This window comes from Nerophis ophidion, linkage group LG23 (genome assembly GCF_033978795.1).
Source record: "Nerophis ophidion isolate RoL-2023_Sa linkage group LG23, RoL_Noph_v1.0, whole genome shotgun sequence".
NCBI classification, from domain to species: Eukaryota; Metazoa; Chordata; class Actinopteri; order Syngnathiformes; family Syngnathidae; genus Nerophis; species Nerophis ophidion.
Genome location: NC_084633.1, coordinates 36,356,127 through 36,371,306, shown reverse-complemented (window position 1 = coordinate 36,371,306; position 15,180 = coordinate 36,356,127). Strand labels below are relative to the sequence as shown.

Below are 15,180 nucleotides of genomic sequence, written 5' to 3'. Positions count from 1 at the left end.
ATCTGCTTATTATTTTACTAGTGTTTTAGTGAGATTGTAAAGTCATACCTGAAAGTCGGATTGCTGCGGTGAACGCCAGTGTCTCTGAGAGCAGCCAAGGAGCCAAGATCACAGCTGCCTTTTTGAGCTGCAGGAGGAGGTCGTATGATCCGCTGAAGTCTCCGGTAAGAGCCAACTTAATATCACAATTTCCCCATCCAAAAACTTGCTGGTTGACGTAGAGAAACATGTTCGCTTGACCGCTCTGTGTTAAAGCTTCACAACAAAGAAACATCGGCTGTGTTTCGGTTGCTAAAGGCAGCTGCTTTCAGCCAACAGCATTCTTCTTTGACGTCTCCATTATTAATTGAACAAATTCCAAAAGATTCAGCAACACAGATGTCCAAAATACTGTGTAATTATGCGATGAAAAGAGACAACTTTTAGCCGTGTGTGGTGCTGGGCTAATATGTTCCCTCCAACCCGAGACGTCACGCGTACACGTTTTCAACAAGAAACTCCGCGGGAAATTTAAAATTGTAATTTAGTAAACTAAAAAGGCCGTATTGGCATGTGTTGCAATGTTAATATTTCATCATTGATATATAAACTATCAGACTACGTGGTGGTTAGTAGTGGCTTCCAGTAGGCCTTTAAGGACTAAATGACAATAACAAACATATGTTTCCTGTACCCTAAGACTTTTTGTTCTAATAAAGACGAAAATTAAATTTTTGTGGTCCTCTTTATTTAGAAAAGTACCGAAAAGTATTGAAATACAATCGGGTACCAGTACCAAAACATTGGCCTGGGTACAACCCTACTTTGTGGTGGTGTGGACAGACACGGCATCAAAATCAACTGTAAAGGTCTAACACCGCTTTATAAGTAGTTTATAGTTGAGTTCCCTACCTGCAAAGAGCGTAATATCCTCTTCAAGCCCTCATAGTCTTTGTCGGTCAGCGGCGTGAGGACGGTCATGGCGTCCTCCGTGGACTGGCACTGCGGGCACACGTAGACGTCGATGTGATTGGCCTCGCTCTGCAGGATGCCCACGCAACGTCCGTGGTACCAGTTCTGGCAGCGATCGCAGCCGATGTAAAACCTAAATGGGGACCGGACCCTGGGGTGAGCGTTTGAACACTAATGAGGCGAGGATGTGCGAGGAGGCGTACTGTGACTCGTCGTATGGCGTCCGGCAGATGCAGTAGAGCTCCTCCTTGCTGCCGCCCTCCTGGCCCCGCTTGCAGTCGCTGCACACAAAGTCCTCCAGCTTCTTGGCTTCCTTCTCCGTGATGCCCACGCACGCACCGTGGAACCAGTTGGAGCACAGGTCACAGCCGATGTAAAACCTGCGGCCAAACACGGTATATATATATATAAATATATATATATATATATGTATATATACATACATATATATATATGTATGTATATATGCGCGGATAGGCAATTATATCATCCGCAACCGCATCACTAAAGTCGTCATCCACCTGAACCAACATTTTATCAGAACCACAACCGCCCGCCCCCCGCCCGTTGTTATATATCAGGGGTCGGCAACCTTTACCACTCAAAGAGCCATTTTGACCCGTTTCACAGAGTAAAGAAGACAATGGGAGCCGCAACCATTCTCGCGAATATCTGCTGGTGCTCACTCAGATATCAAGAATAAGGGCGTGCTATGCAGCCATTGCTTTTGACGCCTTCTACAACATGTACAAACTGCTTGCCAGTCCAGCAACATGTTGTATGTGGCTTCCGCAGATACACATACAAGATTGAAAGGCATACTGGGTGACACAGAGTACACTAATGGTTGTGATATAAACAACTTTAACACTCTTACTAATATGCGGCACCAAACAAGAACGACAAACACATTTCTGGAGAACATCCTCACAGTAACAGATAATAAACGCAACACAACAAATACCCAGAATCCTTTACATCCATGACTCTTCCTGACTAAATTTGACAGCCCTGCGCCCCCAACCCTGCCCAGCTTACCGACGCAGGAGGGGGGGGGGGGGGGGGGTTTGGTGCTATTAGGGTGTATAATATAGTCAGGAATAGTCCATCCATCCATCCATCCATCATCTTCCGCTTATCCGAGGTCGGGTCGCGGGGGCAACAGCCTAAGCAGGGAAATCCAGACTTCCCTCTCCCCAGCCACTTCGTCTAGCTCTTCCCGTGGGATCCTGAGGCGTTCCCAGGCCAGCCGGGAGACATAGTCTTCCCAACGTGTCCTGGGTCTTCCCCGTGGCCTCCTACCGGTTGGACGTGCCCTAAACACGCGTTGGGTGGCATCCTGACCAGATGCCCGAACCACCTCATCTGGCTCCTCTCGATGTGAAGGAGCAGCGGCTTTACTTTATGGACAGAATTTCTAGGCGCAGTCAAGGCGTTGAGGGGTTCCGGTTTGGTAACCGCAGGATTAGGTCTCTACTTTTTGCAGATGATGTAGTCCTGATGGCTTCATCTGACCGGGATCTTCAGCTCTCACTGGATCGGTTCGCAGCCGAGTGTGAAGCGACCGGAATGAGAATCAGCACCTCCAAGTCCGAGTCCATGGTTCTCGCCCGGAAAAAGGTGGAGTGCCATCTCCGGGTTGGGGAAGAGACCCTGCCCCAAGTGGAGGAGTTCAAGTACCTAGGAGTCTTGTTCACAAGTGAGGGAAGAGTGGATCGTGAGATCAACAGGCGGATCGGTGCGGCGTCTTCAGTAATGCGGATGTTGTACCGGTCCGTTGTGGTGAAGAAGGAGCTGAGCCGGAAGGCAAAGCTCTCAATTTACCGGTCGATCTACGTTCCCATCCTCACCTATGGTCATGAGCTTTGGGTCATGACCGAAAGGATAAGATCACGGGTACAAGCGGCCGTCAGGAATAGTCATGGATGCAAAGGATTCTGGGTATTTATGTTGTGTTACTGTGAGGATGTTCATTCTTGTTTGGTGTGGCGCATATTAGTAAGAGTGTTAAAGTTGTTTATATCACAAGCATTAGTGTACTCTGTATCACCCAGAATTCCTTTCAATCTCGTACGTGTATCTGCGGAAGCTGCATACAACATGTTGCTGGACTGGCAAGCAGTTTGTACATGTTGTAGAAGGCGTCAAAGGCAATGGCTTTATAGCACGCCCTTATTCTTATTATCTGGGTGACCGCCAGCAGATATTCGCGAGAATGTTTGTGGCTCCTATTGTCTTCTTAACTCTGTGACAGGGGTCAAAATGGCTCTTTGAGTGGTAAAGGATGCCGATCCCTGAACTATGAATATATATTTCCGAATGTTTCAACTGCCACCCGCCCGAATCTAATTAAAATCAATTTTTTCGTCATGTCACCCGCCCGACTCCGCGGATGAGACCGCAAACCGCGCATCTGTAATACACACACACAAACATATATATACATATTTTTATGTTTATATATATATGCATTTATATATACACACACACGCACACGCACACAATCCTCTTTTCCCATTGTGCCATTTAAAGCAGCAGTTCCAATAGCAGCAAAACAGGCCCTGAGCATAATACTACCACCACCATGCTTGACGGTATGCCTGGTGTTCCTGGGATTAAAAGACTCACCTATTCTCCTCCAAACATATTGCTGGGTGTTGTGGCCAAACAGCTCCATTTTTGTTTCATCTGACCACAGAACTTTCCTCCAGAAGGTCTTATCTTTGTCCATGTGATGTCAGATGAAACACAAATGGAGCTATTTGGCCCCTCCCACCTCCAAATACATGCACCTGGAGATAGGCCCCTCCCACTTCCAAAGACATGCACCTGGGGATAGGTTGATTGGCAACACTAAATGAGCCCTAGTGTGTGAATGTTGTCTGTCTATCTGTGTTGGCCCTGTGATGAGGTGGCGACTTGTCCATGGTGTACCCGCCTTCCGCCCGAATGCAGTTGAGATAGGCGCCGGCGACACCCCGCGACCGACAAGTGGTAGAAAATGAAAAGATGGATGCATGGCCACAATACCCAGCAATATGTTTGGAAGAGAAAAGGTGATTCTTTTAATCCTAGGAACACCTTTCCTACCGTCAAGCATGGTGGTGGTAGTATTATGCTCTGGGCCTGTTTTGCTGCCAATGGAACTGCTGCTTTACAGAGAGTAAATGGGACAATGAAAAATGAGGATTAGCTCCAAATTATTTTGTTGCGTTTGGACTTGTTCTTCCTTCGGTCAACGCCCCCAGGTTCTTTTATGACACATAAGCTGGTTTTAAATCAATCAGAGACAGAGGATGCTCATTTTGATATTTTATAACCAAAGCGCCTTGGGAGATCAATCTAGATACAGCACGGTCAAAATTGATCTAACCTAAAAATGCCAGTTTCTCCCCCCTCCCTCACTCTCACCTCCCCTTTTCTTCTCCTCCCTACCTTGAACAGTTGAGATAACAGATTGTTATGGCTTCATCCCCACATTCCAAATTCAAGGTCTATGTAAAAGGCTCACACTTTAGCTGTTCTAAAATCGGACTAGGAAATAAAAAGACAACCAAATCCAACACAAGCTAAAACCATCAGCCCGGAGGTTGGGTCTTGGCCGCAACAGGACAATGACCCCAAACCAGAGGTGGGTAGTAACGCGCTACATTTACTCCGTTACATCTACTTGAGTAACTTTTGGGATAAATTGTACTTTTAAGAGAAGTTTTTATGCAACATACTTTTACTTTTACTTGAGTATATTTATAGAGAAGAAACGCTACTTTTACTCCGCTCCATTTGTCTACAATCAACTCGTTACTCGCTACTTTTTTTTTTTAATCGATCTGTTAATGCACGCTTTGTTTGTTTTGATTTTGTCAGACACGCATTCAAAGTAGGAACTACGCATGCCTGCGTTTCACCAATCAAATGCAGTCACTGGTGACGTTGGACCAATCAAACAAAACCAGGCGGTCACGTGACCGTCACACGTCGAATCCGACCTAAAAAAGTTGAAAAACTTATTGGGGTGTTACCATTTAGTGGTCAATTGTGCAGAATATGTACTGTACTGTGCTATCTACTAATACAAGTTTCAATCAATCAATCAAAAATGTAAAGGAAAAAAGACACTTTTTATTTCAACCGTACTTCCCGTCAAAAGCCTAAAGACTGATCGCACAGTTCCTGTCTTCACAATAAAAGTGCCGCTCCATCGCGCCTGCGGTAACAAAATAAGAGTCTCCGAAAGCCAGCGCAAACAAGCGAGCAAGCTACGGAGTTTGCCGCAGATGTATTTCTTGTAAAGTGTATAAAAACGAATATGGAAGCTGGACAAATAAGATGCCAAAAACCAACGACTTTCATAAATAAATAAATGGGTTGTACTTGTATAGCGCTTTTCTACTTTCAAGGTACTCAAAGCGCTTTGACACTACTTCCACATTTACATTCACACACTGATGGAGGGAGCTGCCATGCAAGGCGCTAACCAGCACCCATTAGGAGCAAGGGTGAAGTGTCTTGCTCAGGACACAACGGACGTGACGAGTTTGGTACTAGGTGGGGATTGAACCAGGGACCCTCGGGTTCCGCACGGCTACTCTCCCAGAAAAAAGGAACTTTTCTTATCCTCCATTTGAAAATGTGGACATTATCAGCACTATACTGTCTGATTCCAATCAATGCAAGTCATCAGAATCAGGTAATACACCAACTTATACTCTTGTTTTCATGAAAGATAGGAATCTATATGTTAAACATGCATGTATATTCATTAAAAGACCTTTAACATTTCAACAAAAACGGCAAAATAAATAACTATAAATTATATACTGTGTATATATATATATATATATATATATATGATATGTGTGTGTATGTATATATGAGGTAGATCACCTCGACTTGGTCATTTATTAAGTAATTGATTAACGTTGAAAAACTTATTGGGGTGTTACCATTTAGTGGTCAATTGTGCAGAATATGTACTGTACTGTGCAATCTACTAATACAAGTTTCAATCAATCAATCAAAAATGTAAAGGAAAAAAGACACTTTTTATTTCAACCGTACTTCCGTCAAAAGCCTAAAGACTGATCGCACAGTTCCTGTCTTCACAATAAAAGTGCCGCTCCATCGCGCCTGCGCTAACAAAATAAGAGTCTCCGAAAGCCAGCGCAAACAAGCGAGCAAACTACGGAGTTTGCCGCCAATGTATTTCTTGTAAAGTGTATAAAAACGAATATGGAAGCTGGACAAATAAGATGCCAAAAACCAACGACTTTCATGTGGTATTAGACAGAAAAAAGGAACTTTTCTTCTCCTCCATTTGAAAATGTGGACATTATCAGCACTATACTGTCTGATTCCAATCAATGCAAGTCATCAGAACCAAGTAATACACCAACTTATATTCTTGTTTTCATGAAAGATAGGAATCTATATGTTAAACATGCATGTATATTCATTAAAACACCTTTAACATTTCAACAAAAACGGCAAAATAAATAACTATAAATTATATACTGTGTATATATATATATATATATATATATATATATATGATATGTGTGTGTATGTATATATGAGGTAGATCACCTCGACTTGGTCATTTATTAAGTAATTGATTAACGTTGAAAAACTTATTGGGATGTTACCATTAAGTGGTCAATTGTACAGAATATGTACTGTACTGTGCAATATACTAATACAAGTTTTAATCAATCAATCCATCAATCCATCAATGCCTACTGAGCCTATGGTGCTGTTAAGTTATTGTGGCTCAATTTGCCTTAACTTTTTTTATTTTAATGTATTATCATTTAATATATATTATTATTTTAGTTGCTTAAGAGATATTCCTGGCTATGAATTGGCTCATTGCTATTTTTATGTTTTTGTGCAATATTTGTTGCCGTAATCATTAAACAAACAGGTTACTCATCAGTTACTCAGTACTTGAGTCGTTTTTTCACAGCATACTTTTTACTTTTACTCAAGTAAATATTTGGATGACTACTCCTTACTTTTACTTGAGTAATAAATCTCTAAAGTAACAGTACTCTTACTTGAGTACAATTTCTGGTTACTCTACCCACCTCTGCCCCAAACACACCTCAAAAGTGGTAAAGGACTGGCTAAATCAGGCTCGAATGAAGGTTTTAAAACGGCCTTTCCCAAAGTCCTGACTTAAACGTGTGGACAATGCTGAAGAAACAAGTCCATGCCAGAAAAGCAACCCATTCAGCTGAACTGCAGCAATTTTGTGGTCAAACTTTCCAGCAGAAGCTAGTGGATGGCTACCAAAAGCGCCTTTTTGCAGGTAAACTTGCCAAGGGACATGTAAGCAAATATGAACATTGCTGTACGTATACTTTTGATCGCTCACATGTTCAGTAGAGCCATAATAAATTCATAATAAATTTGACCAGGACTGTAAGGACAAGTTGCACTTACTTGGACTCGTCGTAGGGAGTTTTGCAGATACAGTACAACTTGGTGTCCTTCTTGTGGTCCTTTGAGGTAGAGGAGAGCTTCTTCTTCTTCTTGTGTTTCGCTGAGAGGGGATCCCTGTCCTTGTCCTTGTCCCGGTCCTTCTCCCTGTCCCGGGGTCGAGGTGGCTCTTGGAATCTCACCCTCTCCTTCTCCCGGTCTCGCTCCTTTTCCCGGTCTCTGTACCGGTCCCGGTCCTTGTCTTTGTCCTTCTCCCGCTTCTTGTCGTGGTGTCGCTCCCTGTCCCGGTTTCGGTTTCGGTCTCGCTCGTCTTCCCGCTTGCGTTTGTGGGACGAGGACGGGGGCGCGGCTGCGTGGGAGCAATGCGAGGATTGGGAGGATTGGGAGGAATGCGAGGACGACTTGATGGTCGCCGCCGCTGCCTGGGCGATGGCGGCCCGGGCTTTCTCCTTCTCCTTCTGGAGCCTGGCAATGTCCCGCTTCAGTTCCTCCTGAGTGCACAATGAAATATGTCATGAGGTACATCACACCAGGGACAGGCCGTATGGCCTAAAACCTATATCCAAATATACAAAACCCCAAAAGCAGTGAAGTAGTCAGGTTGTGTAAAAGGTAAATAAAAAGAGAATACAACAAATCCTTTTCAACTTATATTCAATTGAATAGACTGCAAAGACAAGATATTTCATCTTCACACTGACAAACTTTGGTATTGTTTGCAAATATTCGCTCATTTGGAATTAGATGCCTGGAACGTGTTTCAAAAAAGCTGGCACAAGTGGCAAAAAAGAGTTAGCATTTAAGTCTCACCTTAAAACTCATTTGTATACTCTAGCCTTTAAATAGACTCCCTTTTTAAACCAGTTGATCTGCCGTTTCTTTTCTTTTTCTCCTATTTCCCACTCTCCCTTGTGGAGGGGGTCCGGTCCGATCCGGTGGCCATGTACTGCTCGCCTGTGTAACGGCTGGGGACATCTCTGCGCTGCTGATCCGCCTCCGCTTGGGATGTTTTCCTGCTGGCTCCGCTGTGAACGGAACTCTTGCTGCTGTGTTGGATCCGCTTTGGACTGGACTCTCGCGACTGTGTTGGATCCATTATGGATTGAACTTTCACAGTATCATGTTAGACCCATTCGACATCCATTGCTTTCCTCCTCTCCAAGGTTCTCATCGTCATCACTGTCACCGACGTCCCACTGGGTGTGAGTTTTCCTTGCCCTTATGTGGGCCTACCGAGGATGTCGTAGTGGTTTGTGCAACCCTTTGAGACACTAGTGATTTAGGGCTATATAAGTAAACATTGATTGATTGACTCATTCACAAACAAGGAGGGGGTGAGGGTCACCACTTTGAATTGATTAATGTGGACCCCGACTTAAACAAGTTGAAAAACTTATTCGGGTGTTACCATTTAGTGGTCAAACGTACGGAATATGTACTCTACTGTGCAATCTACTAATAACAGTTTCAATCAATCAATCAATCGTCAACAAATCCATCCATCATCTTCCGCTTATCCGAGGTCGGGTCGCGGGGGCAGCAGCCTAAGCAGGGAAGCCCAGACTTCCCTCTCCCCAACCACTTCGTCTAGCTCTTCCCGGGGGATCCCGAGGCATTCGCAGGCCAGCCAGGAGACATAGTCTTCCCAACGTGTCCTGGGTCTTCCCCGTGGCCTCCTACCGGTCGGACGTGCCCTATACACCTCCCTAGGGAGGCGTTCGGGTGGCATCCTGACCAGATGCCCGAACCACCTCATCTGGCTCCTCTCCATGTGGAGGAGCAGCGGCTTTACTTTGAGCTCTTCCCGGATGACAGAGCTTCTCACCCTATCTCTAAGGGAGAGCCCCGCCACACGGCGGAGGAAACTCATTTCAGCCGCTTGTACCCGTGATCTTATCCTTTCGGTCATGACGCAAAGCTCATGACCATAGGTGAGGATGGGAACGTAGATCGACCGGTAAATTGAGAGCTTTGCCTTCCGGCTCAGCTCCTTCTTTACCACAACGGATTGATACAATGTCCGCATTACTGAAGACGCCGCACCGATCCCACCATCCACTCTTCCCTCACTCGTGAACAAGACTCCTAGGTACTGGAACTCCTCCACTTGGGGCAGGGTCTCCTCCCCAACCCGGAGAAGGCACTCCACCCTTGAAGAACAACATTTCTCAAGCAGCTATTGCAAGGAATTTAGGGATTTCACCATCTACGCTCCGTAATATCATCAAAAGGTTCAGAGAATGTGGAGAAATCACTCCACATAAGCCATGATATTACGCACCTTGGATCCCTCAGGCGCTACTGCATCAAAAAGCCACATCAGTGTGTAAAGGATATCACCACATGGGCTCAGGAACACTTCGGAAAACCACTGTCAGTAACCACAGTTGGTCGCTACGTCTGTAAGTGCAAGTTAAAACTCTACTATGAAAAAGCCACGGCCATTTATCAACAACACCCAGAAACGCTTCGCTGGCCCCGAGCTCATCTAAGATGGACTGATGCAAAGTGGAAAAGTGTCTGAAATGTGGTCGGACGAGTCCACATTTAAAAATGGTTTTTGGAAACCGTGGACGTTGTGTCCTCTCCGGATCAAAGAGGAACAGAACCATCAGGACTGTTCTTGGCGCAAAGTTTAAAAGGTAGCATGTGTGATGGTGTGGGGGTGTATTAGTGGCCAAGGCATGGGTAACTTACACATCTGTAATAATGCTGAAAAGTACATACAGCTTTTAAGGCAACATATGTTGCCATCCAAGCAACGTTATCATGGACGCCCCTGCTTATTCGATTTGATCGGCTTCGAATTCGATCTAAATTCTGTACACCGCTGCTGGAATTTTAATTTTCCTGAGGGAACTCTCCTGAAGGAATCAATAAAGTACTATCTATCTATCTATCTATCTATCTATCTATCTATCCTATTTCAGCAAGACAATGCCAAGCAAGGTATTACAACAGCGTGGCTTCATAATAAAAGAGTGCGGGTACTAGACTGACCTGCCTGTAGTCCAGACATTGAAAATGTGTGAAGGCTAAAATATGGGGCAGGAAACTGTTGAACAACTTAAGCCAGGGGTGTCAAACTCAAATACAGAGTGGGCCGAAATTTAAAACTGAACAAAACCGCGGGCCAAGGTTGTACGAATGAACCTTTTAATAGGGACCCGAACAAGTTTTGCATTGAATATTGAACAAGCAAGGCTTATATAACTTTAGTGACATGCAAAATTGAGTTTCAAATAATAATAATAATTTAAACAATATCAAAGGTATATCAAATAAAATTGAAATAAAAATTGAATGCCTCTTTTCTATTTGCAGCCTTCTGAGGTAAATATCACAATAAACTTTTTCCACAGGCTAATAATACATTTGAAAATAAAATAACAATAATGAATGAATCAAACATTCAAGCCTTGAAGTAGCAAGAGAAAGTGCATGAATAAATTGTTAATTATTGCTCAGTTTGCTACAATGATTTGCTTTACCACTGAATATGGAACAAGCAATACTTTTATAACTTAATAGTGCAAAATCAACTTTAAAAAAAAAAACACAAAAAAACATCAATGGTAAAATTAATACAATTTAAATAAAACATTGAATGCCTCTTTTCTATTTGCAGCCTTCTGAGGTAAATATCAACATTACATTTTTCCACAGGCTAATAAATCTTAAAATAAAATAACAATGAGATGGGTGGAGGGCGGGGTTAGGTGGTAGCGGGGGGTGCATATTGTAGTGTCCCGGAAGAGTTAGTGTTGCAAGGGGTTGTGGGTATTTGTTCAGTTGTGTCTATGTCGTGTTACGGTGCGGATGTTCTCCCGAAATGTGTTTTTCATTCTTGTTTGGTGTGGGTTCACAGTGTGGCGCATATTTGTAACAGTGTTAAAGTTGTTTATACAGCCACCCTCAGTCTGACCTGTATGGCTGTTGAGCAAGTAAGCTGGCATTCACTTAAGTGTGTGTATAAGTGACATTTTTCATGTGACTTGGCCGGCACGCTGTTTGTATGGAGGAAAAGCGGACGGGACAACATATTGTAGACAAAGGTAAAGGCAGTGCCTTTTAGGCATGCCCCCAATATTGTTGTCCGGGTAGAAATCTAGAGAAATTCGGGAGAATGGTTGGAAAATCGGGAGGGTTGGCAAGTATGAGTATTAGCGGCGAATGCAGTGTTGCCGCTGTATAGTACCGGCGGGCCAGCTCTAATGTTAATTTGATATTGCCTCAAGGGCCAAATGAAATTGCACGGCGGGCCAAATTTGGCCCGTGGGCCAGAGTTTGACACCCACGCTCTAAAGCTGTACATCAAGCAAGAATGGGAAAGAATTCCACTTCAAAAATGTGTCTCCTCAGTTCCCAAACCTTTACTGAGTGTTGTTAAAAGGAAAGGCCATGTAACACACTGGTAAAAATGCCCCTCTGACAACTTTGTTGCAACATGTTGCTGCCATTACATTCTAAGTTCATGATTATTTGCAATAAAAAATAAGAAAGTTTCTCAGTGTGAAGATGAAATATCTTGTCTTTGCAGTCTATTCAATTGAATATAAGTTGAAAAAGATTTGTTGTATTCTCCTTTTATTTACCATTTACACAACCTGACAACGGGCTTCACGGTGGCAGAGGGGTTAGTGCAGCTGCCTCACAATACGAAGGTCCTGCAGTCCTGGGTTCAAATCCAGGCTCGGGATCTTTCTGTGTGGAGTTTGCATGTTCTCCCCGTGAATGCGTGGGTTCCCTCCGGGTACTCCGGCTTCCTCCCACTTCCAAAGACATGCACCTGGGGATAGGTTGATTGGCAACACTAAATTGGCCCTAGTGTGTGAATGTTGTCTGTCTATCTGTGTTGGCCCTGCGATGAGGTGGCGACTTGTCCAGGGTGTACCCTGCCTTCCGCCCGATTGTAGCTGAGATAGGCGCCAGCGCCCCCCGCGACCCCAAAAGGGAATAAGCGGTAGTAAATGGATGGACAACGTGACAACTTGACTAGTTTTGGGGTATATAATAAGTAGCCATGATTGTTTGGCTTGACTTTCTGTGGCAGTGTGGTGCGTTCAGTGACATTCTGTAAATCCTGACATCCAACTGCTCTTATTGGCTTCCATTGTGCTACAATGGAATACCTGGACTTTCTTTCAGTCCTACGCCAAACAAGCACACAAACTCTTCGTGTGAGCACAATGGCAGAAAGGTTTGGTCGTACGACACACGAAGAGCGTACGGAAAACGAGCTACCACTCAATGCACCAATTAAAAGGCGGCCAGCAGTCCACAATGGATGGTGCTGGGCCATACAGGTTCTCGTAGGTGTGATACCTGGGTGCACATTTTGAGGGAGGCATGCTAACCTGGACTTGCATCTGGAGGTCCTTGTCCAGCAGGGCCCTCTTCTTCAGGATCTCGGCCTTCAGGTGTTCCTTGTGCTTGTACAGCAGCGCCGTCAGCCGGCTGGCGTTCTGCTTGGAGCGTTTCTGCTCCACCACCTCCTCCTTCTTCCTCTTCTTGGCCGCCTGACGCTCGTCCTTCTCCATCTTGTCCAGGATGTACCTCATCACCTGGTTGCACACAATCATCCTGGGACAGGAGCTAGCTTTTAGTACAATTGGGGTGTCAGAATAATTGTGTACAAGTTATCACGCAAAGCTGTCCTCGTTCTTATCAAGCAAAAGGCGGACAGCTTGTAAACCTCCACTGTGTGCCTTGGAATGCGCCTCGCCGTAGAGGTGTCTGTTTTTCAGATCGGGACAGCCACGGGAGGGACCTCAAGTCTCCAAGAAGATAAGGCGGACGAGCAGAGAGGGGGCAAACCTGACGCCGCTCCAAGCACATTTTGTTTGAACTATTTATGAACCCGTGCTGGGCTGCTGCATAATGAGACCCCTCCCCTTAGAAGCAGATTCAGCTATGTAATCAGGGACTGCCCAAATAAATGGGGAGGACACTGTACACTCGGTGCAGTTTCCAGGCGCTCTCCTCATGAGCTAAATTGAAACCTGTCTCTGTTTGATTCCTTGTTTCTTGTCCTGTTTAATACATAGTTCGGTGTTTGAACCTGACATGGGGTGACCAAAGGAGCTAGTTCTTTAATGGCCTTTGGCACAGTCGTTAGCATTCTGATATTGGCACGCTAGGTTTTTGGAAGCCATAAACCTTGGCGTCAAATATTATGTTACTTTGCAAATGATACCTGTTAGCATGCTAACATTTATTTAGCTAATTTTGTAGGAACCATAAAGTACGGACTCTAAGATGCTACTTTTTTTCTACACTTTGAACCCTGCAGCTAATAAAAAGGTGCAGCTAATTTACTGATTTGTCTTTGCAAAAAGGTCATGATGCTAACAGTCTTTAAAGCTAATTTAACAGGTATACACCTCAGTATCCTCTATTTTGTTATTTCACTAATGTTAACTGTAAACATGCTAGCGTTTTTTTAAAGCTACTTTAATTAGCAGTATACTGCTAATTAGCAGTATACACTTCAGTATCATCTATTTTGTTATTTCACTAATGCTAACTGTAAACATTCCATTGTTAGCATGTTAGTTTTTCTAAGCTAATTAGCAGTATACACTTTAGCATCATATATTTTGTTATTTCACTAATGCTAACTGTAAACATGCTATAGTCATCATGCTAGCTTTTACAGGTATACACCTCAGTATCATATATTTTGTTATTTCACTAATGCTAACTGTAAACATGCCATTGTTAGCATAGTACTGTTAGCATGCTAGTTTTTGAAGCTAATTAACAGTATACACTTCAGCATCATATATTTTGTTATTTCACTAATGCTAACTGTAAACATGCTATAGTTAGCATGCTAGATTTTTTCTAAAGCTAATTTAACAGGTATACAACTAAGTATGATGTTGTTATGTCACCAATGCTAACTGTGAACATGCTATAGTTATCATGCTAGCTTTTTTTAAAGCTACTTTAACAGGTATACACCTCTGTATCATCTGTTTTGTTATTTCACTAATGCTAACTGTAAACATTCCATTGTTAGCATAGTACTACTAGCATGTTAGTTTTTCTAAGCTAATTAACAGTATAAACTTCAGCATCATATATTTTGTTATTTCACTAATGCTAACTGTAAACATGCTAGTAATCATGCTAGCTTTTTCAAAGCTACTTTAACAGGTATACACCTCAGTATCATATATTTGGTTATTTCACTAATGCTAACTGTAAACATGCTATTGTTAGCATAGTACTATTAGCATGCTAGTTTTTTAAGCTAATTAGCAGTATACACTTCAGCATCATATATTTTGTTATTTCACTAATGCTAACTGTAAACATGCTATAGTTAGCATGCTAGATTTTTTTAAAGCTAATTTAACAGGTATACACCTCAGTTTCATATATATTTGTTATTTCACTAATGCTAACTGTAAACATGCTATAGTTAGCATGCTAGAATTTTTTTGAAGCTAATTTAACAAGTATACACCTCAGTATCTTATGTTTTGTTATTTCACTAATGCTAACTGTAAACATGCTATAGTTATCATGCTAGCTTTTTTTAAAGCTACTTTAACAGGTATACACCTGAGTATCATCTATTTTGTTATTTCACTAATGTTAACTGTAAACATGCTATAGTTATCATGCTAGCTTTTTTTAAAGCTACTTTAACAGGTATACACCTCAGTATCATCTATTTTGTTATTTCACTAATGCTAACTGTAAACATTCCATTGTTAGCATAGTACTATTAGCATGTTAGTTTTTCTAAGCTAATTAGCAGTATACACTTCAGCATCA

At 43.0% G+C, this 15,180-nt stretch overlaps 1 protein-coding gene across 3 annotated transcripts in view; it reads right to left on the bottom strand.

Moving 5' to 3' along the window:
* bptf (bromodomain PHD finger transcription factor) overlaps positions 1–15,180 on the bottom strand; it is a 128,880-nt gene that overhangs the window by 17,473 nt on the left and 96,227 nt on the right. For all 3 annotated transcript variants that reach the window (XM_061884281.1, XM_061884279.1, XM_061884280.1), the window contains exons 25-28: positions 12,750–12,975; positions 7,396–7,883; positions 1,155–1,331; positions 892–1,084 (exon numbers count right to left, since the gene is read on the bottom strand). In XM_061884281.1, coding sequence (XP_061740265.1) covers positions 892–1,084; positions 1,155–1,331; positions 7,396–7,883; positions 12,750–12,975 — 1,084 coding nt within the window. The remainder of the gene's footprint in view (positions 1–891; positions 1,085–1,154; positions 1,332–7,395; positions 7,884–12,749; positions 12,976–15,180) is intronic.